General features: G+C 40.5%; 1 protein-coding gene across 1 annotated transcript in view; it reads right to left on the minus strand.

The window, feature by feature from the left end:
- TBXAS1 (thromboxane A synthase 1) overlaps positions 1–27,996 on the minus strand; it is a 178,430-nt gene that overhangs the window by 98,986 nt on the left and 51,448 nt on the right. The window contains exon 5 of the mRNA XM_050709650.1: positions 561–677. Within this exon, the coding sequence (XP_050565607.1) occupies positions 561–677 (117 nt within the window). The remainder of the gene's footprint in view (positions 1–560; positions 678–27,996) is intronic.

Consider the following 27,996-nt stretch of genomic DNA (forward strand, 5'->3'; position numbering starts at 1 on the left):
TAGGAAATTAGCAGCAGGTCAGCACGGAGACATTTATTTTCAGTCAGAGGTATTTATCTGGCAATGACATTCTGTTCCAGTGACTTATTTTATTATATGAAAGGATTAAAGAATAAAAGAAGGAGGGGGGAAGGAGATGGAGAAATGAAAATAGACTGACAGCAGTTCCTGTGTTAACATGAGAGCTGCTGACTCTGCAAATAATGAAAAGCTATGCTCCAGTTGGGAGCAATAACCTTTTCTGTACTTTAGCTTACTCCTAAAAGGGCTGGGGTAAGGCTCTTTTTCGACTTTGCTACACTTTTATGGACAAACTGGCTTATACAGAGAAAGACAGAGGATCATACCTTCAGATTAGCTATTCTGATTTACACCAGTCTGTGAGCTGAACCACATTCTACACATTCTCTACTGGACATGCTACTAAGATCTAAGTAAACTGGCAAAGAGTAGCAGATTTTTTAAGCTATCCTTAATATGGAGCTATATAAGTAGATGCTCGCACAAAAGAAAACCATTATGTCTTCTAAATCAGGAAAGCAACATTGCCTACAGCTTACCTCTTTCAGCTTGGTATCACTGAAGGCTGGGGTCAGCACGCTCCGGACATATTTCCATCTGTCATCACGAAGACAAAGGATGCTGTCAAGCATTGGCTTGGAAATCAAGTTCGGCTTCTAAGTCAAAAGAAAACATGGTTCACTTTTAACACAAACGCAAGTAGAGTTACTTGAGGCTCTGGAACTTGGTAAGACTGGCCATGAATGGCATTGTGTCTCTGTCCCATAATGAGAGAGGTTCAAATAAGTCCTGAATGCCAAGCTAAACACGGATAAGGCTAGAGAAAATTTCCCTTTTGCTGCCTGCATTCCCTCTTGGGCTTGTAAAAGCCCTGGGTCAGTCCACCAGCTCCTTGCTCAGACTGTTCTGGTTCTGTTGTTTCTGATGCTCTCCTGTGATTTCCAGCTCTCCTTTGCTGAACCCTGGTTTCTTTTCTCCCTTTCTAAGGTGACTAGCAAGAGGGCTTGTCAACACTCCTTCTCTGTGTGACATGAGTGACAACGCACCGCACGCGGGTGTCGGTGGGGGACACGATTTCTGGTGACAGCTGGTATGTCAGACTGTTACATGCATTTTCGAAGTCTTCAGAAAATATGTTGATTAGAAAGCAAGTTCCAGTCCTTATTCTGTCTGTAAGGAACACGCTCACGGAGTTTTGCCCAGCTAAGATGTACTGGCCTGGGACTCTTACAGCTTCAGCACTTGGTCACACATAGTAGTTTAAACCACTGCCCCATGAGGTTCTGTACCAAGATGACTGCTATGATTTACTAAATTTTAAGAAATCCCTTTCTGTAGAATAGTGATATTCACCAAGGATTAAAAGGATTTTTTGAGAGAGAGAGAGGAAACAACACAATTACATCTAGAAGAAGCCTCAGGAAATGCCCCTCCCCACAGCAAAGTGTACTACAACTTATATTATAGCCAGAGGATATTTTCCTAATTGTTCTTGAAGGCACTCAAAGATGGAGATTCAATAAACTCGCCAGGCAAACTATTCCAGTGCTGGACTACTCTTAACGTGACAGCACCAGCTCTCTTGCTGAAACTTATGGTCTTTAGCGCTAGTGTTAACACGGACAGAGAAAATGGGTTATTCTCTCCCTTTCTTCAGCAGCCCATATTGAAGATTATAACAATCACTAACCACGTTGCTGCTATTTACCTCCAATAACACCACTTCACTCAATACATACTTATCAGTCATGCTTTTTGGGACCATTTGTTCAGTCTCATTTCTCTCCTTTGCATACTCTTGTATGCAATTTGCATCTTTCTCAAGGTATAGTGTACCAAGACTTGACATGCTACTCCAGCCAAGGAAGGATTTTTTTTTCTTATGTCCTGCAGTATATATTCCTCTCTATTCACCCCAGAATGCTACATACCACAGCATAACATTGTTGACTCATATCCTGGCTTGTGGTTTACTGTAACTCAGACTTTTTTCCTGAATAACTGCTCCCTAGGAAGTTATTCCCCAAGCTTTATCTATGAAGTTTGTTACTCCTAAGAGTGGTATATAGAACATGTCCTGTTAAAATGTGACTGTTTATTTTATGATTACTTCTCTGACTGATCATGTCTACTTCAAATTGTAGCCCTTCCTTTCATATTGCCTTTCATCCTTCCCAGCTTAGTGCCCTCTACACATTGTTGTCACACTCAATGCCACTGCCACCTAAGCCATTAACAAAAGTACTGAACAGCACTTGCAAAGCAGCCACCTCTGGGATCCCCCTGGCTAATGCCTCCATTCTGACAGTGGATCGTCCCTAAACACTTTCCAAGTCTTCTTCAATCAGTATTTCATGTATTGTACAACCATTTCCTCTAGACAAACCGTCCTAAAATTGGTGGGTTGGGATAAGAGATGTACACTGCAATGTAGATATCAGGCTGTAAAGAAACACTTGTGCACGTGAGATCTGGCACCCAGACACCTGCCCACCTACCCAGGGTAGTGGTGGCAGTACAGTCCCCCCACATTAACAGCAGTAGCAAAGTCCCTATATTTTCCTAGGAAAGACCCAAGCAAACCGAAAAAATATATGTTGACTTTCCCAATGTCATCCATTGATCCATTTCACCCTCTAATGCTTTCCTCAGTCTTCCCTTTATTACAAACGTACATAAAGAACTAGTTCTTACCACCTGTTACTCATCTGGATACCTACGTTTCATTTTCTTCCTTGAGACTTTTGATTTTATTGTCCCTATATGCTCTTCTTTTATCCTTATTCCTGGAAATCTGACCTACTTCCCACTTTGTAAAAAGAAAACTTCTCTTTATAGGCAATGAAATGATCATGATTTAGCTGCACTGGTCTTCTACTGCACATCCTTAACTTTCCTCCATATTGGAACAGTTTGCACTTAATATCTTTTCTTTAAGAAGCTGCCAGCTTTCCTTAACACCTTTTTCCTCCACACTTGCCAGGAATCTTGCTACACTGCATAAGCTTTTAAAGTGCATAAGTTCATTATGTATTGTAAGCAGGCTAATGGATAGTTTTAAATACTCAGCAACACCACCCAGTGTAGTAAACTAATGTCACTGAGCTGACACTACAGACCAGCTTTGAGCAAGGATGAGCTGTTTGCAAGTAGAAGAGTATGCAATAGGAAATTAAGCTGAAGGAAGACATTAAGTCAAGTACTCTCATCAGATGACTACTGTAAGATAAAATATGGGTGCATTTTTAATGTACACATAGATCATCCTATTTCATGCAAAAAATAGGGAAAATTTGGGACAGGCTGTCAAAGCTGAAGCAGTTTGGACTGTTTTCTCTGAGTATTCCCTTTAAGCAAATTATCTGTCTTCTAACTTGTCAGTGGGTATCTGTTTTAAGGATCAGAGGTGCAGCTAGAGAGACCATCACTCACTAGAGTTCTGTCACATTTGTTACAGATACTCAAAGGCATTGTAGGGTCAGAGGAGAGAGCCTCCAGATTACAGAAAGGAACATTATCCTTGAAGAAAGCACTGTATGGAAGCCTCTGCCCCACACTTTTTACATAATGTTAGAGAAGCCCTTTACACTAAATTTTGGATCAGCAGTTCACTAAATAAGTATTCCTCATTTCTTTAGTTTCAATCCCAGAAGCCCAGATTACAGAGTCCCTGAGCATTTACTGATGCCACTGAAATCAACAACAGAGAATATGACTTGATCACGCAAAATACATTGGTCCAAGAAATTAGGTCATCACAGTGGGCCCCTCAAATTAGCAAACACTCTTGGACATGTACTTCAACCACCAGCCTTCTCTCCTGATTTATTAAGTAGAGATATCACATCACTTCTTCTGAACTGCCACTGTTACATTAGCATTTTTGAAGCACTCAGAAACTACAGTGAAAGAACAGAATAACAATTCCCACAAGGAAATGACTGATTTGTCTTGCAAGCAAAGTTTGAATAGTGCACAGAAAAAATAAAAAATAAAAGAAGGAAAAAATTATAGGGCAACACTTGGAAAAGTATTTTGCATCCACTTCTAAATTGAAGGCTGCCCAATCTGTACACTCTATAAGACAAATCTCCTTTGGAGGACAAGGCTCCACTTAGATAATAACAGATGGGATATAAATCTAACTGCATTTGACTTGAAGGCAAAACCCCTTCCTAAAACCAAACACTTACCCTAAAAAATGCTCCTAATTGCATAAAGACTGTATATAGTGCATTCACAGAAAGGGGCCCTGTTACTGGATGGAAAGCCTGTTAAGTATAATGCGTTAGCTATGACACTAACCATTGCCTTTTTAGCACTCTACTTTATGTCAGCAATGCTCACTTAGCATATTTTTGGTGTGTATAACATTATACGTATTTAAGCACTGAAAGGAAAGAGAGACAATTTTGGACTTACATTGTTTTACTCTGTCTCTTTAAACTGGAAACACAAAAAGATGTTTGTGTTTATTGGAATAGCATCAGTGTGACTGACAGAGTATAGCGGACTTCATTTACCAGTTTTTCTTATCATTTCTGCAAACACTTTCCTTCTAATTGCATAACCTATGTTGCAGGTTCATATAGCAGAAATGGAAATGAATTTGGTATGAGAATCAGCCTGAAGTATCTTAGTGAAAGATGGAGTGTCACCTCGCTGTGAATGGACAAAGTACAAGCTGTTTCAGAGAATTCTTGATCCTACAAAAATCATTAAAATAATTTACCATGGAAGGCAGCTGAAATATTTTCAGGGGTGGGATTAGGGTTTTTAGGCAAGGAAGGAGGTTTAAGTCAAATGCAATCAGATTCATATTCCACCTGGCATTATCTAAATACCCAACAACAGCTCTGTCCTTCCTTCTCCTGTGTAATCAGCCATTTCTGACTGTGGTACAGTAATGCTGCATGAAAACTACTGGCAGCATGGTAATCTGCTGCAGCATACCTGCACAGTGCTACTGAATTCCCACAGTCACAGACACGTCATGAGAAATAACAAAGAAAATTGGAGAGGTTTCCTTCTAAACAGATTCTTGAAAGACCAGTGCTTTTAAAATGGAAAGCAAATGTTTGCAGATGAGCAGCATCTTTGCAACTGATGCAAGAATTCCCTTCCCATTAAACTGTTCCTTAGGCTGACCCTTCAGACCCACTTATTGGCTTGTTCGTCCCCAAGTCAATTTGGCTTGCTCTGTATTACTAAATAATTCAAGCCAGCAACTACTCTCTGGCTCCGAGGGCAAGTGGTACAGCACGCCTCCTGTCCCCAAGGTTAAATCACTTTCCCAAAGAGAATGGCCATATCCAAACTGCTTATTGGGAGTAGCACATGTTAATCTCCTGAACTGTGCCCAGACTGTGCCTGGGAAAGGACTCATCAGTACAATACAAAACCACACTAAGAACTGCATCAGTATGGACGTCTGTAGGACCTACTCACGCACTAATATCTTGACATTTTTTTTTTTTTTTTTTTTTTTTTTTCAGGATTATAACTTAAGCCTTGTGTGTGTGATTCAAAAGTCATTTTCTCCTTTTCTGAGTTTGTCACTCAAAGGCCAGTCTGAATCACTGGCAGCCAGCAATGACTGCCTGAAGCAGCAGGAACGGTAGCAGCACCATGATGATCCCTCAGAAACCTTCTCAGCTTTCTTCCTTTGGTAGAAAAATAAGGAATGAAGGTTTGCAACCAGCAGAAGAAGGTTAATGCAGCCATGCACTCTTAAAATATCCTGAAGAGGTGAAGCTTCAAAAGGACCTAAAGGGCATATCTGAAGATCCTTAAGAACCTACTAGCTCCAAAGCCTAATATATAAACCATTCACCTCTGTAGAAACAGCTGCTCATCTACTCCATGGGCTTTGACAACACAGCACGAAATTAAAGTCTGCAAAATGGGATCTCAGAAACTTTATCTTAACTTTGTCTTAACCTTAATTTAGTGTTCCCAGGTTAAAAACTAACCAAAAATGATTCACTTCTGCTGGAATCAACCCTCAGCACTGAAATCCAGGTAAGATTCAGACAATGAACTAAGCTGTAGAGCACCCAAAATCCCAAATCCAGCACTAATTCTGGCAATAGTCTCATCTAGAAAACACCATTTGCCTTCATGTAAGTATTCAGCTTTCTCCTGGCCCTGTAAATGGAATCGCATACCCACACTATTCTGAAAATCTAGCCCTGGTAACAACCCTAAAGCTCATGCTGACAAGAGCCATTTTCTCCTCTCACCTCCAGCCTTTGTTCATAGGCATTGCAGTGTCCAGAGATAAATCCAGCTGTAGACCCACCCCCAGCCCCTCTTTTTCCTTCTTTGGGACAATTCCAAGGTGCGTTCCCAATGCAAGGTCTAATCCTCACATGCGCCATGCAGTATCTGTCATAGCTCTAAGAATGACGGGGTTGGGCTTTCTCTCCCTGTGTGAGCTACAGAAGACCCCCAAAGGAACAAGCAGGCAGCAGGGCTGCCATACCAGTGGATTGGTTTGTTCATCTTTTTATTTTCAAGGAGGGTTGCTGTCCTTCTCTTGCTAAAAGCACACTTGTGATCAGGTAATGCCATCCTGTCTAAGAAATTGCATTTTCAAATTGAATTTAACAAGATAACAGAGAGAAGGCTTGTACCATGAAGACAAGGCTCTATCCTCACCCCTCAGAAATGAGTTATTTGTAAAATCTTTTCATAAGATTACTTCTTCAGCCCTGCTTGCACTTGATTGACAGGTCACCACCACCAGTTCAACCAGCAGGTGGAACCAGTAAGCCCATGAAATACTCAGACAGTGTTTCATCCAGGCAGTGGCAGTGGCATGACACTTAAGGAACAACACAGCACCTCCTCTTAAAAAAATAAATAAATCATCATTATAACTAAAAAAATGTATAAGAAACACAACAAAAATAAACATCTAAGAGTTGCATTATGAAAATGGGATTGCAGAGGATGCCTCCATACATTAGCTTAAAAAATTCCCCTCTGGTAAACTGATATTCCTTTAAACTTGCTTGGAGATTTGTAAGAGGAAAAGTCCTGCTCAGCTCTCTCTGCATTCCTGACATTGAAAAATATATCGTGTAGTGACTGCTGGTTGCACCAGGAGGAGAGCACTGTGCTATGTGCTATTAAAAAAAAAAAAAAAAAAAAAGCAGAGTCGGTTTATGTCATATACTCTAGTTCATTACCGCTTGCATCTATGAAGTTCCTGCTTACACGGACATAACAGACATGCATCACTTTTCACAAATCATTACATTTTCTCATAGCTGGAGAAGGACTCAGCTCCCCTCCCAAAGGTCACAATGTTCATAGAGGGCAAAGGCCTGGCACTGCCCACTAAGAACCGTGCCCCCGTGCAGGAGACGATCAAGTCCCTCCCACCCCTCTGCTGTCTGCAGGCGTCTTTCCACCCGTATCACACCAGCAGTGGTTGCTAGACACAGGTATAGTGTCTCCCCAAGTAGACTCACTCTTCATTTGCCTTTCCTGAACTCTCTATATAAGTCCTCAGAAGCCACACACCACACGCTGTGGCATGTGCGTGACTGAACTCAGTCCCTTCTTGCCCATTACAGTTGGACACACACACACTTACACATAAATTTTCCCCAAAGCCCTCCCAGCCCATCATTATCTCTACTGAAAGTCTATTGCACTATTTCTCCCCTTATTAAAGTCCATTTAAAACTAACCTGAGTTCAGTATTTCTGATTTAGGAGGTCACTTCATGATGGAAGAAGAAAAAAATCTCACCAAACTAACTCCAGAAAGTTTGTATTGCTTTGTACTTTCATAAAAGCGTCTGGTACACTTTTTAAGCTTACTTTGAAACCAACATGCTTGCGGAGAAGGGAAGGAAATATCCACGTATTATGTATTTATTAGGCTTTTAGGTTCTCCTTGGTCATTAAATGACTTCAAAAGAGTGTTACAAGGTAGAATTGGTTGCAGTGATTGCAGCAATTGTCTTCCACTCTACTGTACAGATTAGACTATACAAAAAAGCATCTCTGAGCCCGTTCCTTTGTTGTCAAGTTAGGATTTTCAACAACTGACTAATGGCTACTGTTCATCATTACTCATTGGAAAAATGGCACAGCCAAGACCAGCTTACAAGTAAATACTGGCATTTTTCCTTTCTGTGGCAAGCTGCCTGGAAACATCTGTTCTTGTCTTTGCAAACATTCTCTTAAGTCATGGTTTTGTCAATAGAAACCAAAGCGAGTCATTGCTATGAGGCAAATACAACCATTCGTAAATGCTAAAATAAACACATATGGCCTCCTGCAGTCTGACCTAGACTGGTGCAAGACACACATCATTCCATACGTTGATGTAAACAAGATCAAAATTAAGTCCACACCTTCATCAGTTTGCATATGGGGATCAGTTTGGATATTTGGGGTCAAAACAGTCAAAAAAGTATTTACTGTTAATTAATTAGGAGTTTTGATATTATAAACAAATTCAGGTTGTACTAGAGAACCTGTGTTCTATACTCAGTTTCTGCTGTGCTGAGAAACATTTTTTAAGCATAGCGTTTAAATCTTTAAATCTACTTTCCAGGTGACGTAACTGGACTATTTAGTGTTGGATAAAGTCATGAGATTATTAAAAGCCTCTCTGTTTATGCAGAATTTTCCTAGAGGAAAGATTGAGGACCAAAAGTTTCCTTTTACAGATTGTAAGGTGAATTAGGAGAAAAATAGCTCCCAATAACTTTTGCAGCAGATATATTCCCATGTTTTCAGTCATTAGTGTACAGAGAAATTGCAGGTGATGCCCATAGGAAGTCAAGCTAGATCTCTGTTACATAGAAACATCATGTTCTATAATCTGCTCATTCAGGGACATCCTTCTATAATCTGCTTGTTGAAGGACATCTCTGCAGCACCCCTGGAGATTCTGGAGAATACTAAGACATTTTAAGTACTACCCAACCTCCCATTACTTGTCCTCTAGGCTGCTGACCCCTGTCAAAAGCCTTAGATCTGCAGTTAGATACCTCAGAACTGCATTCACCAAAGCTGAGCACAGAGTTGTCCAAGCTGCCATGACAGCAATGCAAGAAGAGTCCTACACTTCCATAGGGCCTTGCCACCTCCCTCCTGATTGACATCATAGCACAGTGGGGTCCAGAAGAGAGGCCACTACAGCTGTGATCAGGGGTTACTGCCTTTCTTTGACCTGAAAAGTGAAGGAAGTCATGATGGTGACTCTCTTACACATCATCACCGAGGGAACCCAACTCACACACAGGAGAAAAAGTTTTAATTCCTTCTTGTGGACAGAGATGGGAAGAAAGGTAAAGAAATAAGAATAATGAAGAAGGAATGAACCATCACAGCAGGAGTACAGGTGAGGGGAAGGTGTGGGGAGGGGTACTACTCCTAAACCCTCCTGTCCTTTCCAGGGAATACTTAGGAGTGAACTGAGACTGGAATTAGAGCATTCATTCCCCCTGTGAAAAGGGCTTCAGTCCCAGTTCCTCTCCAAGGTCTGTTTATATAAAAACTATCATGAGATAAAGGTACGCGAGTAATTTTTTGCAGTGGTATCTGAAACCTTGGCCTCTGTGATCAGCAATATTTTGTAGCAGTATCTGAAACCTTGGCCTCCCTGATTCAGATGACTGCCCTATGAGGTTGAGGACATGTGCTGACTTCTCCACCAGAAATGCCAAGGACTGCACAGAAAATGGAATTGCTTCCACACAGTGCTACAAGTGCATCTTCCCCAAGAATCACCTATAGGTTGCTAGGTAGGGCACTTCCCAGAGAGATGAGATGAGTGCCTTGGCACAATTTCCAGCAGAGGAAAGCATGAAAGTCTTTTTCTTGCACTCTGGGCATCTCTCCTTGTACAAAAGGAGAGGTGTTGTTGCCTTCTCTTGCAACTCAAAGGAATTTGTTTGCTGCTATTTTTTTTCAGAGCCTGAACCACCAGGCAGTTTCGAAGCATACCTGTGAGGTCCAGCATCATATTCATAGGTCTCCTAGGCTGGACACAAAACAGGTCTCAAAACTGCTAAGCAGTTTAGCACCAAAGTTTTTCTGACCAAGCTGAGAAGAAGAATTGCAGGTGTCTAAGAAACCTCAGTGATGAAATTGCCAGCCCCAAGGGACTCAAGGCACTTCCAAGCATTAGGTATGGCCCAGCAAGGGTTTTAGGGATCTGTATCTTCAGTGTAAGCTCCCTGAATCGGACTTAAATGCTTAAGAATTTCTGATTGCTGACAGAGCCAAGCTAGCCGGGTGAAGGGGAGCCTTTCCAGTGGCTTACTTTAAAAATATTACTTGTAGGCAAAACTTTTCTTCAGAGCACAGTACATAAAAAATGACAGTTTTTTACTCATTTTGTATTTTATTGACAATTTTAGTTTGAATTCTTTCACTCAAAAGTTGTAATAAAAGCAAATTATAAACTGGCCAGTCTAGCTTAAAATCTTAGAGCACTGAGAAACAATAATCTACTGCTTACTCACATGTTTTATGTCCAAAACCTGAGAGTCCTTTCAAAGGGCTTCTGTCAGTCTTCTAAATTCCTATATAGCACCTAAAAGCTGTTGCTGAATTTCACATTTCCTATAAGACAAAATCCTGATTTACAAAATACACTTCAGTCTCATTTACTTATTTTGAAACAGAATATCTTCAGATCGAAAAGCTCCAATTCAGGCAAAACAAATGCAGAAAATTATTTTTTTCCCCAATGCCAAAATGAAAATTCAAAAACAATGCCAAATAAAGGAAATAAAAGGTTGCATGTGAAGACTCTTCATGACTTTCAAAAATGAAAATTGGTTCAAGATGCTATTTAAAACAAACTACTGGAAGAAAAGGGCTAGTAGAAGTTAAAAATGTGGATGTAACCTACAGCGCCACAAGTCCAAAAGCCACTGACAGTCAAAGTTAGGGGGCTATGCTAAAGGAAATACCACTCAACACTTGCTATGTTCTTGTGCTCTTTCTCTGAGCATCTGCTGCTAGTCAGAGACAGAACACTCCCTGGCCAAATATGATTCTTTTTATCCTAGATTTCCTTTGAAAAGTTGTTCAGAAAGAAAACTCCAGGTCAGCTGTAATGGCAGCACAACAAGCTGTCAACAAATCGCATTTGCAATATCCGCTTAGCTGAAGAATTTGAATTCCCTGCCTGCCACTTCACAATTGTTTCTAATTACATTAAGTGAATATTTACACATCAGGGGAAAAAACAAACTTCGTATATTAAGATCTCCACATCTATCTGTCAAAACACTAATGCATTTTCCTGATAGTAGTAGCTGCTTTAGTTCCTCATTTATTTGTCCCTCAAGAAGAGCTGAGCTATAAAACTTTGTAAGTAGTTGCACAGCACACTTTCAGGATTTTATCTTCCCAGATTTCACATTTGTTATTATTTCTTAGGATTTTTTTCAATTGATTGAAACCGAACTCATTAAAGCATGTCAAAGCACGCTTGTATGAAATAGCATTTTTTTTTATTTGACACTCACATTAATTTGAAGACATCGACAATTAAGTGTTTGTCACAAGATAATTTCAACAAATAAAGTCCTATTGTGTACAGACAATAAGACAGGACCTACAAACTTATCATGAGTTGCCTGGAGCTCACAATTTCACTAGAACAGCCTCACTTCACAACCAACCTGTAACCAGACTGCTCTTCATATCACTCGTGTTTGATTTCTTCAAGGAGAGGAGTTAAAACGCTCCTCTGAGTATCAGCAAGTACCTCGTTCAAAATAAATTAACAGTATCAGCTACTTTCACGTTCTTAAGCATATTAAGTTTGTGATAGCAAGCAGTGTGGATTATGAAGCATAAAGCACGTCACCGTATCTTGTAATCTGAAGAGTTCTAGGACAAGATAAAATTAAGCAAACAAACAAACAAACAATAAAACAAATAAACAAAACAGATCGGAGACCCCATCCCGGAGGTCACTGATCCATTTCCTGCAAACCGAGACACCTCCTGGTGATGCTGTGCGTGGAGGGCCTGTTCCAGCACCGCATTGCTTCAGTTCTACTGTATTCCCTCCATGACATGAACCTAGAGAGGTCAGCTGGATACTGAACTCTCCTTTCCCTGTGTTGCCCTGACTGCCATTTACTTGCCCCCAAAGCCAGCGCTAGCATTTCAGACTTGGACAGGCTAGAAGCTCAGCAAATGCACAACAGGACAGAAAAGCATCTGCAATTCAGATTCCCTTTTATCAAGTGCTCAGAGAAGGAACAAGTGCCAGCCCTCAGAGGGAAACACCTGCAACCTTTCACTGAGTATTAACCTCAGAACAGCTGGGCACATTTATAAATGCAGGTGACTTGCACAGAGCTTGCCACAGCCCTGTCTGCTGAGAGCACCACGGTTCTTCCTCCAGGAAGGAGAAAAAAGGCCTCTTTCTCCAGAAGCCCGCACATCAGTGAGGTTGCCAGGCTGCGCACACTGCGTGCTCCACGCCTGACCGCACGCCCCAACTCTTCTGCCATTTATCAGCCCCTGCACGTCCAAGCACGGCTTTACTGGGGGGCGGGAGAAGGGGAAGGGAAGGGGCTATAGTTTCCAGCCACCAGTGCTGGCTGGTGCAGCGTGTGCTCCCACATCACACGAGCTGATCTGGCATCTGCACAGCTGCTTCTCCACATCTAAGGTCAGTGCTGAATCCCCCCAGTATCCAACAGCCTGATAAAGGGATCTCGAAACTGAAAGAAAAAAAAATAATAATAATAACCCTCTGCAACATGTCTCAAACCCTGGTAAAACTTTTCCTTAGAATAAATCTTAACCCTGGGACCAGCCTAAGATCTTAGAGCCAAAACTGCCTGTGCACTGCCAACATAATATAAAAGCCACCACGAGCACCAAGGGAATAGCTGAAAGAAGTGAGGAAATGAGAGCTGCCCCAATTGACTGCTGAGGAGGGAAAAACCAAGGCTGTGCCATCCAGCAGCCAGGGCATCCAGGGAACATCTGAGTTGACACGGTCAAACACCAGCGAGGGAGGAGGTGTTTGATCCAAAAACTGACATCAAACATTAAACAAAATAAAACCAGAGCTAGTTAGAAAAGCTTATAGCTGCATGGTTGAGAGAAACTGGAAATACTGCAAAATCAATTTGCTTTTCCAGGGTTTTTGGAAGAAAAATGGAGAAAAGTTCCAACAAAATATCTTGCTGTGTATGGTTTTGGAACAAGATAACTTTACTTTGCAAACTGAAACGGCTGTGAGTTTTCATTAAAAGCTTTAACTGAAACAAAATACTCCAATTAACTTTTATTATTATTATTATTTGAGCTTTTGACTCTTCTAAATCAGCCACAACATGCAACTTCCCCACATTGCCCTCAATGTTTTCTGAGATTTGATAAGGAAATGTTAGGTATACATACATTTTTAATTCTTAACACTGGCAATATAGTATGCCATATATTCAAACTGCAGTCAAGTAAGTTTATACTAGGATGAAAAAAATGTTCTGAAAGGTTTTAATGTCATAAATATATAACATTATATATATATATATATAAATCTTTCATGTGAAATGAATCAGTCACAAAGTCAGGATTCTCAACCTTTAGGCATCCAGCTCACATGACAACTTGTAGAAGAAGTTAGTGATCTGTAGAGCCCTGTCACCAGAGAGCGATACTTGCAAGTGAGTTTCCTCAGTCTTTAATAGTTTTTATTGAGTCTATGTTTACTGAGATTCTTCAGGGGCTTATAAACTTAAGCAGTTTGGTCAGATTTTCAAAGTGTTTTTTTATATCCAGCCCTTACACCAGAGGGATCAAAGCCAAAGTCAAAGAAAAGGACATTGTGTTTATTTTTCCCCACAGTGGATAAATAGCCCTATCTTTTCCCTAGGCTTCTGCTCCAAAATACCAAGACCATTTTGACTGAAAAATTCTAAATGGAAAATATTAATTAAAGGAGTTAAAGTCTGATAAACTCCTGAAAGGTAAACATTATAATGGAACAGAGTGGGCAAAGTTAATTATAGATATCACCTCTGCCTTTGCTACAATACAGCTTCTTTGGAAACTGATGAAATACTGGAGTAAGTCCTGATTACATTAAAACGTGACTGAAGGTCAACGACTGGTTAAACTGGGATGCTTCTGAGCCATTGTTAAATTATTCAGAATTATTTTAGGAAACCTGCATAAAAAGTGCAAGAGTGCAGTTTTAGCTTCATCTAAATGCGCATACTGAAAATGGAAAGGGAAATGGTGAAACTGTCCTTTGCAATTGCCTTGAAAAGGGAAAAAAGAATATCTCATGCATCTCAAACTTACAACTAACCTGGCAGAGGAGAACAGTGCAAGATGGTTTTTATTTTTACAACTTATTTCCCCAAATCAGTTTTGCAAGAGCAGGCATGAAAGGAAAAGAAGAATGGCACACATTCTGGTAACAAATGCAGTTATTTTACTATTGCTCAGCACCTGTGAGAGGAGATGGACAGGAGTAAATAATTAACAGTGAGTAACAATCCTTTTCTTTTGCTTCAGGATAGCTGTATCCTGATCCATGTGTATGCCTGTTGCTGTATATGAATCCGTATGCCTAAATGAAGTCTTCCTTAGCCATCACTGAGCTTTCAGAAAGATGTGAATCAGCGGCCCAAAGCAGCGAGCACTTGTTACGCTGGAGAGCAGGGAGCAAGCCATGCAGTGTGAAGACTTGAATTTTACACCTCTCCTCTTCTTTTCTCTTAAGTGTGGTGAATTTAAAGCCGATGAACAGTGACTGTCCATGGCACAGTTCTCGCAGGTGCTCTGCAACTTTCCTCAGTCGTGACCAGAAGCACCGTGTGCACAGCCCTGAGCTTCACCTGCAGTGTATTCCCTTCCTAAGGTTCAGACCAGCCAACTATTTGCTGTCGACTATTTACAACAAAAGGTGCCAAGATATGTGGTTGCTATATAAACAAAGAATTCTCACTAGAAACTAAAATAAGCCCTGCCGACCCATTTTTCACTTATGATCCGTAAGATTTATAGCTGCAACATGTTGTCAGTGGTAAGGAGTGCATCATCTCTAAATGCCCTTTCCCATGGAGGTTTTACTCTTGAAGAATGAACTTAAAATTGCATGTGATCACAAACAAACAAAACCCAAAGGATGGCAAAAATCTTTTGCCCAGACCAAAGCTACTGGAGTTAACCGTTAGGTAATTTCACAAAGATCAGAAGAGAACTTTCCAGGCCATAGTCAGGGAACCACTGAAAAAACAGCGGCATCAATTTAAGATCTCATGTACCCTATCAGCGGTTCACCACTCCCCATCTATTGAGGATTACCACCATCACAATGGAGCTGGTGGAGAGCCCATGTGAGCTCTCATTGTCTGCTTCAGCATCAAGTCAGCCTGCATGGCTCTGAAAAAGTCTGCATTGATACATAAACTAAGATGGATTAGCTTCTGTGCTGAACCAGATGAGGAATGCTCACATGATCCATTTTATAGGTCTTGCTGTGGGAATGGGAAGTCCAGCTGAGACGTGTTAAAAGAATGAGTTATCATTGTGTTAGATAAGAATATAACCATGATCTTAAAAAAATAATAATATATATACAACAAAGAAAAAAAAAGCAACAAACCCTTCATATGTTTAAGTTTAAATATAAATATAAAGACAGGTGAATGGATTAAGCCATCTGAAGGGATGACTAAAGAGTGAATTATTCTCAAATTATTTTTGAGATGACTTACTTTCAAACTACTTAAAATGAAAAGCAGAGGCTTCCAAGGATTAGTATAATAATGCCCACCTGTATCACATTAACTCTCACTGAACAGGAATGAACTTCACCTACACACACACAAGTCCCCAGATATAACTCCTATCATATTCTAAGCAGAAAGTTGATCCACAGAAAAAAAAATAAAAAAAAAAATCCACCTGCTCACATCCCATCAGAGAAACGGTACAACAGTGGTGGAAAGCTGATTCATAGCCAGCAGACCCATTCGGAGAAATGATGCCCAGGTTTATCCTCTGGCACTGGTAGTCACCACAGTGCTGGTTGCTGGAGACTGGGTGGAAAAGCTAGAAGGAAGATGACTGTCGTTGTTTGCCTTGTTATTATGCTGGACCTGTGGCTTCTGCTGCTGGCCACCTTTGAGAAGAGGATGCTCAGCTAGGCTACACAGATCTGAGGCATGGTAGATGGGAACCATTCAAACTATCACAATTTTCCAGGTCACATCTGATCCAGTGCTCGGTGCTGAACTTTTAGGCTTCTGGGTAGGTACATGGAAATCAGTTCTTGGGGCAGAAATTAAGGGACGTGACACTATTATATGTCAAGAATAGGGTAAAGAGAGAAAACTGTAAACAAAGAAACTGATCTGCTACTGTCAAATAATAGTTTCAGAAGTCAGAAGTGACAGACTGTAAAAACGATGTTATTGGACTAAATAAGTTTAAAGAAACAAAAAAAATCTGCACAGCATATGCCCAAAGAAGTAGGATAAGATGACTTTCCCTTAAAAATAAAATAATAATAAAAAAAGTCAACAACAGAAAACAAAGGCGGGGACCAGCAATACAAACTCAAGCTGCATCTCCTCTGCACACATACCACACCTACTCATAGCAGCCAGCTAAGGACAAGGTTAGATGGGGAATCATAGAATCACAGCATGGTTTGGGTTGGAAGGGACCTTAGGGATCATGTAACTCCAACCCCCCTGCTGTGGGCAGGGACACCTCCCACTAGGTCACATTGCTCAAAGCAATACTGTATCTAACCAGGAAAATCTATTTATCAGCCTTAAGATTTCACATATTTTACCCAGCAATAAAATGTGTTCTTTAAATAAGGAACAGAGCCCTGGGAACAGATAGTCCCTTCCTGTCTATAACTGTTGTTTGTCTTAGGACTTGCAGTATGAAAGCAAAGTGCCACAAAACCAGTAAATAAATAGCCAATGTGAGTTTGATGAAAGATTGGCTCAGAAGACTGCTTTTGGCCTGAATAGAAAGATATGCTTTCATCCTGTTTTGACTATACTCATACGTTTACCTAACATAATTGGATGTAGTTAATATTGCAGGAGCCTTCAAGCAGTGCACATTTCCCTCATTAGTGGGTTTAAAGCCTTAATGATATCTCCTGTGCTGCAGAAAAGCCCAATGTAGGCTTTAAAAGTGATTGGCAAGTTTCAACAGGAGAAAAACTGGGGGGAAGGGAAGAGAAAATCTAATAAAACTGATCTTGGCTTCTTCAGTCATTTAAAATAGGAAATTTGCAGAATGAGAGGAAAAAACAAAGTGGGCTTAAATAAACCAATAAAGATGATTTCAAAAGTTGCTCTTGCTGTAACTCATACATATGAAAGAACAAGAGAGTGGGTGGACAGAGGGGCTCCCCCTTCACATACCTGCCACATGCTAAGGACACACATACTTAGTCCTACACAAATGCTTCCTGACATAAACAAGTGCATACGCATAGTGTTGTCAAATTAGCATCTTCCAACACCTGCAGCAAAACCACCTTTTTGTAGATTTATTATGCAGCTTTCTTTTTTTTTTCCCTTTTTCTTTAAGTCTCAATAGACTTGGCAGGGAAGCCTTGCATCTAAGAAACAGAATGTCACAATATACTATTAGCTAAGTAGATGCAAAGGGTTCAGGTTTTTGTTGTTTGTTTTGTTTTGTTTTTTGTTATTGACTAATTTTGACCATTTTCCAGGAACAGAAATTTCACAGGCTGGTTTAGTTTCAAAAGAAGCATAATTATGTACAGCTGTATTCAGTATTTCTTAACTGCCTTGAACAATCAGTGAAAGGGAGATTTGCACACATTATCAGCCACTATCATTAGTGCTGTAAAGTACGTAATCCATCTGGTGTTCTGGTGTCTACCTAGGAGCAGGTATTGAACCAACGATGGCTGCACTATAATAGCAGAAAGAAAAAGCGTTAAAAACAAACAAAACAACACAGCAACCCCAGTCATTTCTCCATGCCATATTGTCCTTGTGTTTGTTTCCCCCAATGGTTTTCCAAATCATTTTCTATGTATAGGCGTGGAGAGTGGAGAATTAAAAATGTAAATTTCATCAACGTTCAGCTTTGCAGCCTTCATAAAGGAAGAGGTATCAGGATACCATGGTGATGGGAGCACTGCAGCCCATTAATAAACCAGGGAAAGACTCAGGGATAGATTAAAATACTTAGACCCATGCTGAAAAACAACTCATATCACAACAAACCCTGCAAAAAAATAAGATGACTGTCCATCTCAACAGCAGCCGTGGTCTCAACCTACTGATTCATCATATCCTGATGGGGGGTGAGGGAAGATGAAACTTGTTTTTAAGCCTTTTAGCCTCCTTACAGTCAATTGTATTGCTTTTATATTTCTGGGGTTTATGGCCCATGGCATCTGAAAACAGACAACTCATGTCCTTCTTTATTCTGAAAAAGAGCTGCCATACACAAAAGTAGAAAGTTTTTATTCTAGTATTCCATCTGTGTGCAACCCATCTGTTCCCACTATCTCTACTAGCCTTTCGTACAGAAGGAATCAGCCATTTTTCTTTGCTATCTTACCCGGAAATACGACCAACTTTAGTGTTCACTTCCTCAATCAGACATTCATAAATCTTAAGCAAACAATTCACATGATCTACCTTGGTCACTAAGCTATTAAGTCTATATAGGGAAATATCCTACATACATCAGCCTCCCTGGAGGTATTTAAGAGACGTGTGGACATGGTGCTTAGTGACATGGTTTAGTGGTGCACTTGGTAGCGTTAGGTGCATGGTTGGACTCCATGATCTTATGGGTCTTTTCAAACCTAAATGATTCTATGATTCTGTATAATGATTCTACATTAACTACAGTCAGCGTTTTTAAACTGCTGTCTAGTAAGCTGTTCTGTGAGACTCTGAACTACTGTTTTTAGCATCTTCCCTAAAGCTTCAGGCACCTGTCATTACCAAACACTTAAACATATGAGAAGAGACTGTTTGCCCGCCTCACCAAGAGGGGTGCAGAAGGACATAGGCTCCAATTTAAGGGAACATCCTCATTCTGGACAGACTATTAATAAAAATACTTAGGTAAATACACACTCATGGCCCGCTGAATTAAATGAGACAAGTATATGCATAGAAGGAAGTAAATGGTAACATTTTTTTATGACTAGTCACCATAGGCAAACGCCAGGTGTTCAAGATAAGTATCAGCTTTCCAACCTTGCAGGACAGTTTTCACTTGGTTTTCTATTCTGAATCAGATTTACAAAATAAAAACAACAAAGTTAAGAGAAGATAATACTCAAAATACAGAGTCAATTGAACCTGTTAATACTGTATTTGCTACTTTTTTTAAATACCTCAAAACAAATAGTTACTTGAAAAAAAAAAGCAAGCTTGCAAATAAAACGTTTCCCCCTGTTTCCGAAGCTACTTTTAAAAAAAATTCTTCCTTTAAAAAAAAAAAAAAAGGACGAGAAAGAAAAGAGTACAACAATTGGAATTAACCAATAAAATCAAAACACAACATTAGCTGCCATCAGTTCTGAAGCACTAACATTCACTAATGGCAATGTTCAGCTGGAAATTCCCAACACACTCTTTTACATTTGTTAAGGTGACAAAGCATTTCCTAAATGATTTGCCCTTGTGAACACAGGAATTCTGTAGCAAAGCCAAAAACTGAACTCAGAGCTCCTAAATCCCCACCTAGAGCCTTAATCACAAAACCAGACTTCACCTCACTGGGATTCCAAGCATCAGGTGGTTTCCAGAACATAGCCTACCAATACATTAAGTTTTTCTTTAAGGATAACTGAAGCCAAAGTCTGATTAATTTTATAGTCAATAGCAGCGATCATTTGACAACATTAGTTTTGTGCTATTAGCTGCAACAGATGGGGAATAAGGGGTAATTTATTGTGCATGCATAAAAAGACATACACAGCCTGAAAGAAATGACCCTCTCAATATTTATTATTTTAATTTTTAAAGTGTCTATTGCGAGCATATGCACTCCTACTTTAAAACATTTAAACAAAACCGGATTTAATCACTCAGAAAAATTAACTAGCAAGCTCTGAAAGCAAGAAGAAGAAAGAAAAAATGAAATACAGAATTAAATGTTATTTTACAAAGTAAAGCAGAAAGCAAAATAGTTACACACACATTGACCAGGCTAGAAAGGTGCACCAGTATGCCTAGAAGATAGCCACAGAGGCACACTAGGGAAGGAAAGTGGGTATTTCACTGCAGTGGTTGAGCCCAGGAGCTCCAGCCCCAGCAAACCCTCATGAGAACAACCAGGTCAGAACAGGGATAAGAGCCCTTGCCCAGCTCCCTGGCAGACACCGACACTGAAAAAAATCTCTCAGGCATCTGGGCTCACATGGCTGTACAACAGCACCCAGAGATACGCAGTCAAACAAATTAATATTAAACAGTTAAGTTCTATACAGCCAAACACATTCCCTCCTAGCATAATTCCCTTTCTATAATCATGCTATACCAGCCAAGATTTCAAACCAACGATGATCTAGCAGCTGTAGAAAACCGCTAGGCAAAAAAGTACATCTTAATAAATTCACTGCTTGGACACCTTTTCACTTATCCTTGTAAGGCACAGAGCGATTTTTGGAAGCACTGAATATTCTCAGCTCAATGAGACTGAGCCTTATTGTACATGTGGCAGGATCGACACTTGCTTCAATTTGTCCTACAAAGGGAGGGAGGGAGGAGAGAAAATTGCAGCTCTGTCACAAAGAGCTGCGTGTTCAAGGCATGGCCTGCCTCGGGTGGAATGGCTTTGCTGCATCATGAACCGAACTCTCACTGTGGCACTGGAGGAGGCACATTTTGTGACGTTCCTGTAACACGGTTTGGCACAATTGAGGTCTGCAAGGCTGTAGCAAGGACTGGAGTTTCAGCATTTCCTCAAAGTGCAAAGAAACCCCAAATCAAATACATGTGCATCTATACACATCCAGAAATACTTACAAATACACCTGTGTGCACAGGCAGGAGTAACAACAATTCTGAGACAGAAGCCTTATGCCGTTCACTTTGCATGTCCTATGCGAACCCAACAAAAAACGGGATGAAACAAGAGGAAGGAATAGAAAAATAAAGAAATATATTGAAAAAGATTGGGGTGATAAGTGAACTTAAAGCCCTTTCACTCCTCGCCACTCCCTCAAAGAGCAGCTTGCCTTTAACTAAAAATTACAATCAAATTATTAGCACACACCGGAACATCACTTGTGTACAATACCATCCCACTGAACACTCATTTAAAGTGTGGTAAACTGAAGCTCTCATGACATATTTCAACATTTTCTTTCTCTTGTTTAAATTGTCTGCATCATTTCCCAAATATTGACTTTCCCACCATCATAGTGTGTGTGTCTCTGCTGCTCCAAACCAGGCGCCCATGTGAAGGTGAGCGTCCTAACAAAGTACGCTCATCAGCTGTTTACAGATTGAGTTTATTGCACTTTGAAACAACAATTTGGAAATAAACTAAGAAATTCACATGAGATGATGATGATGACACTGACACAACAGGAAATAACCTTAAGACGTTTAATTTGAAGAAAAGAAGCATTTCTAAACCAAACAACCACGGGTACAGGGTCAAGACAGCACACATACACATTTCTGGCAACAATACACAACTTTTCGTTAACTATTTTTGCATGACTTGTCTCCAGATGAATATATGAGTGGGTTTATTTTTCAAAACAAAACCCATATTTGTCAGAGAGGAACTGAAGAAGCAAGTCCAGCCCCTAAGCTGGACCAGACCATGCGTTTGGATACATGACTGCATGGCCACTGTTTACACAATGACAGCACATCGGCTGGGCTGCTGCGCACCGCAGTGCGTGCGCTCTGAGAACCAAGGCAGAATGACTCCAGTAAGATTTTTCTCAAGACACGCCAACGACCCTTCACTTGAAAAAGGCCAAGAACACACACAGTCAGTTCCTGAGGCACCACACTGAGCTGTTTCAAGCCAGTCATGCATCCAAGCCCTGCTCTGGAGATGAATAATTCCTATCAGCCAGTGCAGGGTCGTCTGAAGTTAATGGCAGTATGCTGATTCACACTGGCTGAGTCCCTGGCCCAAAATTCACAGAATCACAGATGGCTGAGGCTGGAAGGGACCTCTGGAGGGCATCTTGTATCAAATTTGGATAGACCTTTTGACAGAGCAATGTACACAGACACTTTTCTTGCTGGTACTCTGTCCCCAAGCAAGAGATCAGAAAGATCAGCTGATGTGTGTGTATATCAGCCATCCTGCACCATCCTATCTGGCAACTGGTTTGTTTGTTTAATGCCACAGGTAGGCCTGGAGCTTTACAGATTTAACAAAATAAGGATGAAGCCAACAGCTTAAGTGTAACTGGCAATTTCTGTCTGTGAAGAGAACAATTGTGTCCCACATGGATGAATTAGGAGAGGGAAAGGGGAAGGATAAACAGAAGTGAAAAGAAAAGGAGCTTGGGAAACCCTACTTTACTTCAAGAGGGATACAAAGAATTTGTACTGCCATGTTATCTCAACTTTCTTGCTAGCTTTTTGTTATTTTTCCTCCTTCATTATTATTTGTTATTATCCCATTGTTACTTTTTCCACTGTAACAGCAAAACTTCTCATGAAAAAACAGTGCTGTTCTCTTACAGCTACTGGAATTGGTGCAGATTTGTGTATTTAAAAACATCACCCTCCTCCAGTGGGTTGGCACACATTTAAGGATTTGGTCTGGATCAACTACTAGTTTCCACTTGTGATAGCCACATGAATTCTGGCAGAACACTGACTCCAGCAGCCCGACAAACCTCAACTGGCCAGTGCTTACCTTTGCCTTAGAGATCACTGATCCACATTTTTGGTCTGCAACTTTTAGGAAAATTCTCATTTATATTAGATACCAGATAATCTCCTCTTCAGATTGCTCCATCCTAACATTCTGCTCTTATGTTTTTAAATGTACGCTTCAATGATTCTAAAATACTAATTCAGAAAGAATTTTTCGTTGCAGAAATTAAAAACAATCTGAAAACAGATTATGTATCATTATCCTGCCTGGCAGAATGCAACAAGCATCATAAACTTGTTTCACACGCAACACAGTAATGCAGCTAAAAAGGGTAAAGAACGTTCCTAGTGCTTTTAAAAGAAAACTTCTATTCAAGAAACGACTTACCACGGCTGTGAGAAGAAGGTATCATTTACTGCAGCACAGCCCTGCCTAGGATTCTGGCTGAGGTTTCCATGGTTAACCTAAATTAAAATCAATTCCATATTTTTTGGCAGAAGGTCTATAAGCTAATTTTCATCTTTTCTTCTTCAACTATAATTAAAAACATAGGGAAAGGGCTTCATATGCCTTAAGTATGAAGGTACATTACAGTAGATATTTCTGTTTTTAAATGGCTACAACGCTCACCTTAATCAAGTCAAAATTAAGTGGGAAAATAGGATGTCATTACTGCCTTTCTGTGATTGTATGGTTAACACTAAAATATACCCCATGCGTACAGGGGAATAACATCCCGTGTGCAAGACCTGGTTGCTTGCTCTAAAATGAAGTGAACCTTAATGCAGATTTGATCTGCAGTCACCATACACTTCTGTCACAAGAATTACTAATCAGTAGCTCAGAAGGAACGGAAGAGGGCAAAGGAATCTAAAAGGCTTTTAAAAGCAATATTCAAAAGAGATTTGTAGCAGGGATGCGAAATGTGTAGTATCAAAGGGAAACATATTCGCATAAAATGAGCAATCGTTTGGCTTCTGTTCACATGCAAAATCTACTTTGTCCATATAATGAGTGAGCAGTCTGGTTCAATGTGGGAGAAGCGTGCAAGTGATCTAGCTCTCTCTGGATGTGGAGAGAGGACACAAAGATGCTGCCTTTTTCACAGCTATCATTCAAGCACAGCCACCCACACCCAGCACAGACAGGGCCAATTCACCCAGTACGTGGTGCTATTGCCATGCTTTGGCCCACTGAACTTTGCCCAGCACCTGGGAGCACGGAGCTCCCCTTGACATGAGAAATCCTTATGGCACTCCATCAATCTAGTAACAGAAAATCAAGTTACTGAAAATCATTCCCCGTATCAGTACAACCACAACCAGGTCCCTTCAGGCCAAATACAATGCCATGCCAGCTCCCTTTTAGCAGAAAACGGAGAAACATGAGATTGTCATTATTTCAATAGGAATGGCAAACCCTCCCCCTTCCTCCAGAAGAAAACCAGGCAGATGGCCTTCCCAACTCCACGAGAGTTGCTCTGGGTCAGGAACCCACGCATTCCATAAACTGGCACTCACAGAAACAGAGCTGCACACTGTGTCTTCTTACACTTTAGATTCAGCATCCAGACCGCGGGTAGCACAGCCCTTTACCTGTTTCCTTCGCTGTAACACACGATCTCTTGTCTAGGTATTAAAATAAGCAAACTCTTCCTCCAGTCCTCTCAGCAGATTAAAACCACCCTGATTCCATAAAGATTTTCTGATTACTTCCCAGCAAGTAGCCAGCAAGTGTAGAATCATAGATAAAGGTCATTCTTCTTCCAAGCACTCAAAGGCATGATGTTACGTTGTGGGCAGCTTTAATAAAATCCGAATCATCATCTTATCCGCTCTTGTCTATCAAGTACATCCATTGTTTGCAACCCTTCACAAATTCAATTTTCCATTGTTTCTAATTATAATATATATATATTTAGATCAATTGAAAGAGCAGCAAAATATATGTGGAATATAAACTTTTTTTGCTCTCTAATACACTTAGCTTTTAGAATTCATCCTATGCATCCTGCAACTTAGTGTGATTGATACAACTGTTATAGAGTGTGGTGAATAATCTCTCTTTGGTATTCTGGGTTAGATAACTCACATTTCCCTCTGGTGGATAAGGCACAAATCTAGATTTTGGAAATGCATTTAAGGGCAAGGGAAAGGCAAAAGAAAGAAAAGATCACAGTGGGTTTTCCCAAGGCCTGTTCAAACCCACTGGGCTCACCTCCTTTCCCGTGTTTCCCACCTGGAAAAACTGACACTTTCAAGCCAATGAAAAGGCTTTGGGTTGAAATAATAAGTTGTCCTGCTTCTGGCTGGGAAAGAGTTAATTTTCTTCCCAGTAGCTGTCGTGGTGCTGTGTTTTGGATTTAGGATGAGAATAATGCTGATAACACACTGATGTTTAAGATGCAGAGCAGTGCTCACACAGAGCCAAGGACTTTACAGCTTCTTGTGCTGCCCTGCCAGCAAGGAGCGTGGGAGGGGACAGCGCCAGGACAGCTGGCCCAGACTGGCCAAAGGGATGTCCCATGCCATGTGGCATCCTGGAGAAAAATAAAACTAAGGGGATTTGTCTGGAGGGGCTGCCAGTGCTCAGGGACTGGCTGGGCATCATTGGTCAGCTGGGGGTTAGCAATTGCACTGTGTATCTGTTGTTTTGTTTTTGTTATTGGGTTTTTTTTTATTTATTTATTTTCTTTACCTTTTTTCCTCCTTTCTTATTAAAGTGTTCTTATCTCTACCCATGAGTTTTTGCACTTTTCTTTTCCAATTTTCTCCCCCATCCCACTGGGCAGAGGGAGTGAGCAAATGGCTGTGTAGTGTTTAGCTGCCTGCTGGGTTAAACCACAACATAAGTGAATGCCACATCTGGACCAAAATATATTAGCCTAACTCTGTGAACAGCATTAACTCCAAAGCCAGTTCTATAACCACTCACCAGCACAGTATCTGGGGAAGGAATGGGTAAAATAAGGCAGAGGGATCTATTCTGTGTTTTGAATTCTTCCCTGGCAAACAGACACTCTCACTTAAAGCAGAGGAGCTTGCTTTGAGTAGTTTTTAAAAGTATAAACAGAAGCAACCCTATTAAAAGCTTTAAAATAACATTTATTCAGTTGATATGAGAAAAAATAATCTATTACTTGGAAAGTGCTTTTCCCACTCTCACTTTTCAACCATTATTCACATACAACCAAAATTACATCTGAAAAAATCCCACTGCCCTTCTTTACATACTATACAGCATTATTTATTATTACATAGGATCCTTAGTATAGAGTATAACAGACCACTTCATTGATAGACTTGACGGTGAATTAAAGAGGAGAGACAGCTTCCAGTGTGAAAATTCAAGAGGGGGAATAGATTCCCAAGTCAGATGTGGAAGGACTCAGAAATGGAAGGCTGTTTATCCTCTGGTAATGAAGAACAATGGGTGGAAGAGGGGGAAAAAGTGGAAAGTGAAAGATAACAACATCCAAAGTGTGCAGCTGGGTGAGAAGATCATGGTATGTGCAGATAAAAGCATACAAGATGAAGAAAGTTCACTTGAATTAGACCTATGGATATTAAGCAAACTAGATATAGCAACAGTGCATTGTGGGGAAACTGCTCCATTTGTTCCAGAGAGAGGCGGGAATTAAATTTTCCCCTATGCCACAGGCTTTCTGGTTGGTGGCAGGGATATCACTCAGTTTGCACCTCCATTCCTCATGCATAAAGGAGGGCATTGTGCAGAAAACCCACAGATTGTTCAGCGGACAGTAAAGTGATAAGGGTAAGATATGAACCTACACAGACAACTATACCTAACTGGTCTCTGATGAAGAGAAAAAAAAAGAAAAAAAGAAGAGAGAGACTGGTTATAGAGAACTGAATTACCTTAGTTTGAGAAGAACACAAATATTACAGACCATGACAGAAGGTTGTATAAACAAAAGAAAGATAAATATCTCACCATCAAAGCCTGAAGAAAAAGTAAAATTTGGCCAATATAGGAAGGATGACAATGCACAGACAAATATATTCAAATGATGAGGCTGACTGAAATTAAGAGCAGAATGAGTATTTGAACATACCCTCTCAAAGGAATGCTCTCTAATTTCAGGAGGTGTTATTCATGCAGCAGTTACTACTATGAATACCGCACACAACCTACTCACATCAAATATACAGAAGAAAAGCATGGGAAAGTTGTAGACAGGAAGAAACAGTGTTCCTGTTTGTGGACAGAGGAAGGAAAGGGAAAGGAAATTCCTTCAAAAACAGAGAAAATTGGGAATAGGCCTTTTCCACATGCAACTACTTCAGCCTAAGAAGCTTGCACGCTGGGATTCTTCCATTCAGATGTGAGTTACAGGCAGAACAAAGGTTGACTGGTACAAGTGGTTATTAAATAAGATACAGGTAGTCACAAGATGAACCTTATGTACCAGAAGAAGCAAGCAAAGGAAACAAGCGATCTGCAAACAGACTGACTGGTTGCAGAGAGGATCAGAGGGGCAGAGGAGACAGACAGCTGATCAGAGATGAAATTTTCCCTGAGGGCACAAACAGCCCTCCTGAATACATAGAGGTTTATGTGAGAAGGTTTGAGCATACAAAGGGGCCAGGAGGAAGAACGGAATAGATGCCACACTGAGGCAGCGTGTGGTCAGCATGATAGTATTTCCTTGTAAAATGCTGAGGATGATGGAAATCTACTATACCTCTGACCACCCCACCCCCCTCTCGCCCTCCATTATCTGTTCTAACCAATGTGTAGAAAAGCGCTTTTCAATATATACATGTATAAAAGTAAAATAAGTAACCGACAGTACATAAAGAAGTCCTTGCTAACCCCAACTTCATCCTTTTCTATTTGTTGTTTTCAGAGTGCAAAGCAATATTTATTAATTGAGAGAGGTATGCCCACGTCCCCAGCAGCCTGCTAGAAAGTCTAAAAAGACAAAACAGACCGTGGGTGGGAGAAAGCAAATAGCATTGTCCCCATATTACAGATTGAAAACCAAGGAAGACAGCTAGCAAGGGATTTTCCCAGGAAGCAAGTGGCAGAATTGGATACTGAAACCCTCTCTCTTCAGCATCCATTCGGTGCCTCAGTCACAAGGGCATTGCACTTCTTTTAAAGCTGGTCTCTT

Source organism: Cygnus atratus, chromosome 1 (assembly GCF_013377495.2).
Source record: "Cygnus atratus isolate AKBS03 ecotype Queensland, Australia chromosome 1, CAtr_DNAZoo_HiC_assembly, whole genome shotgun sequence".
Lineage (NCBI taxonomy): Eukaryota > Metazoa > Chordata > Aves > Anseriformes > Anatidae > Cygnus > Cygnus atratus.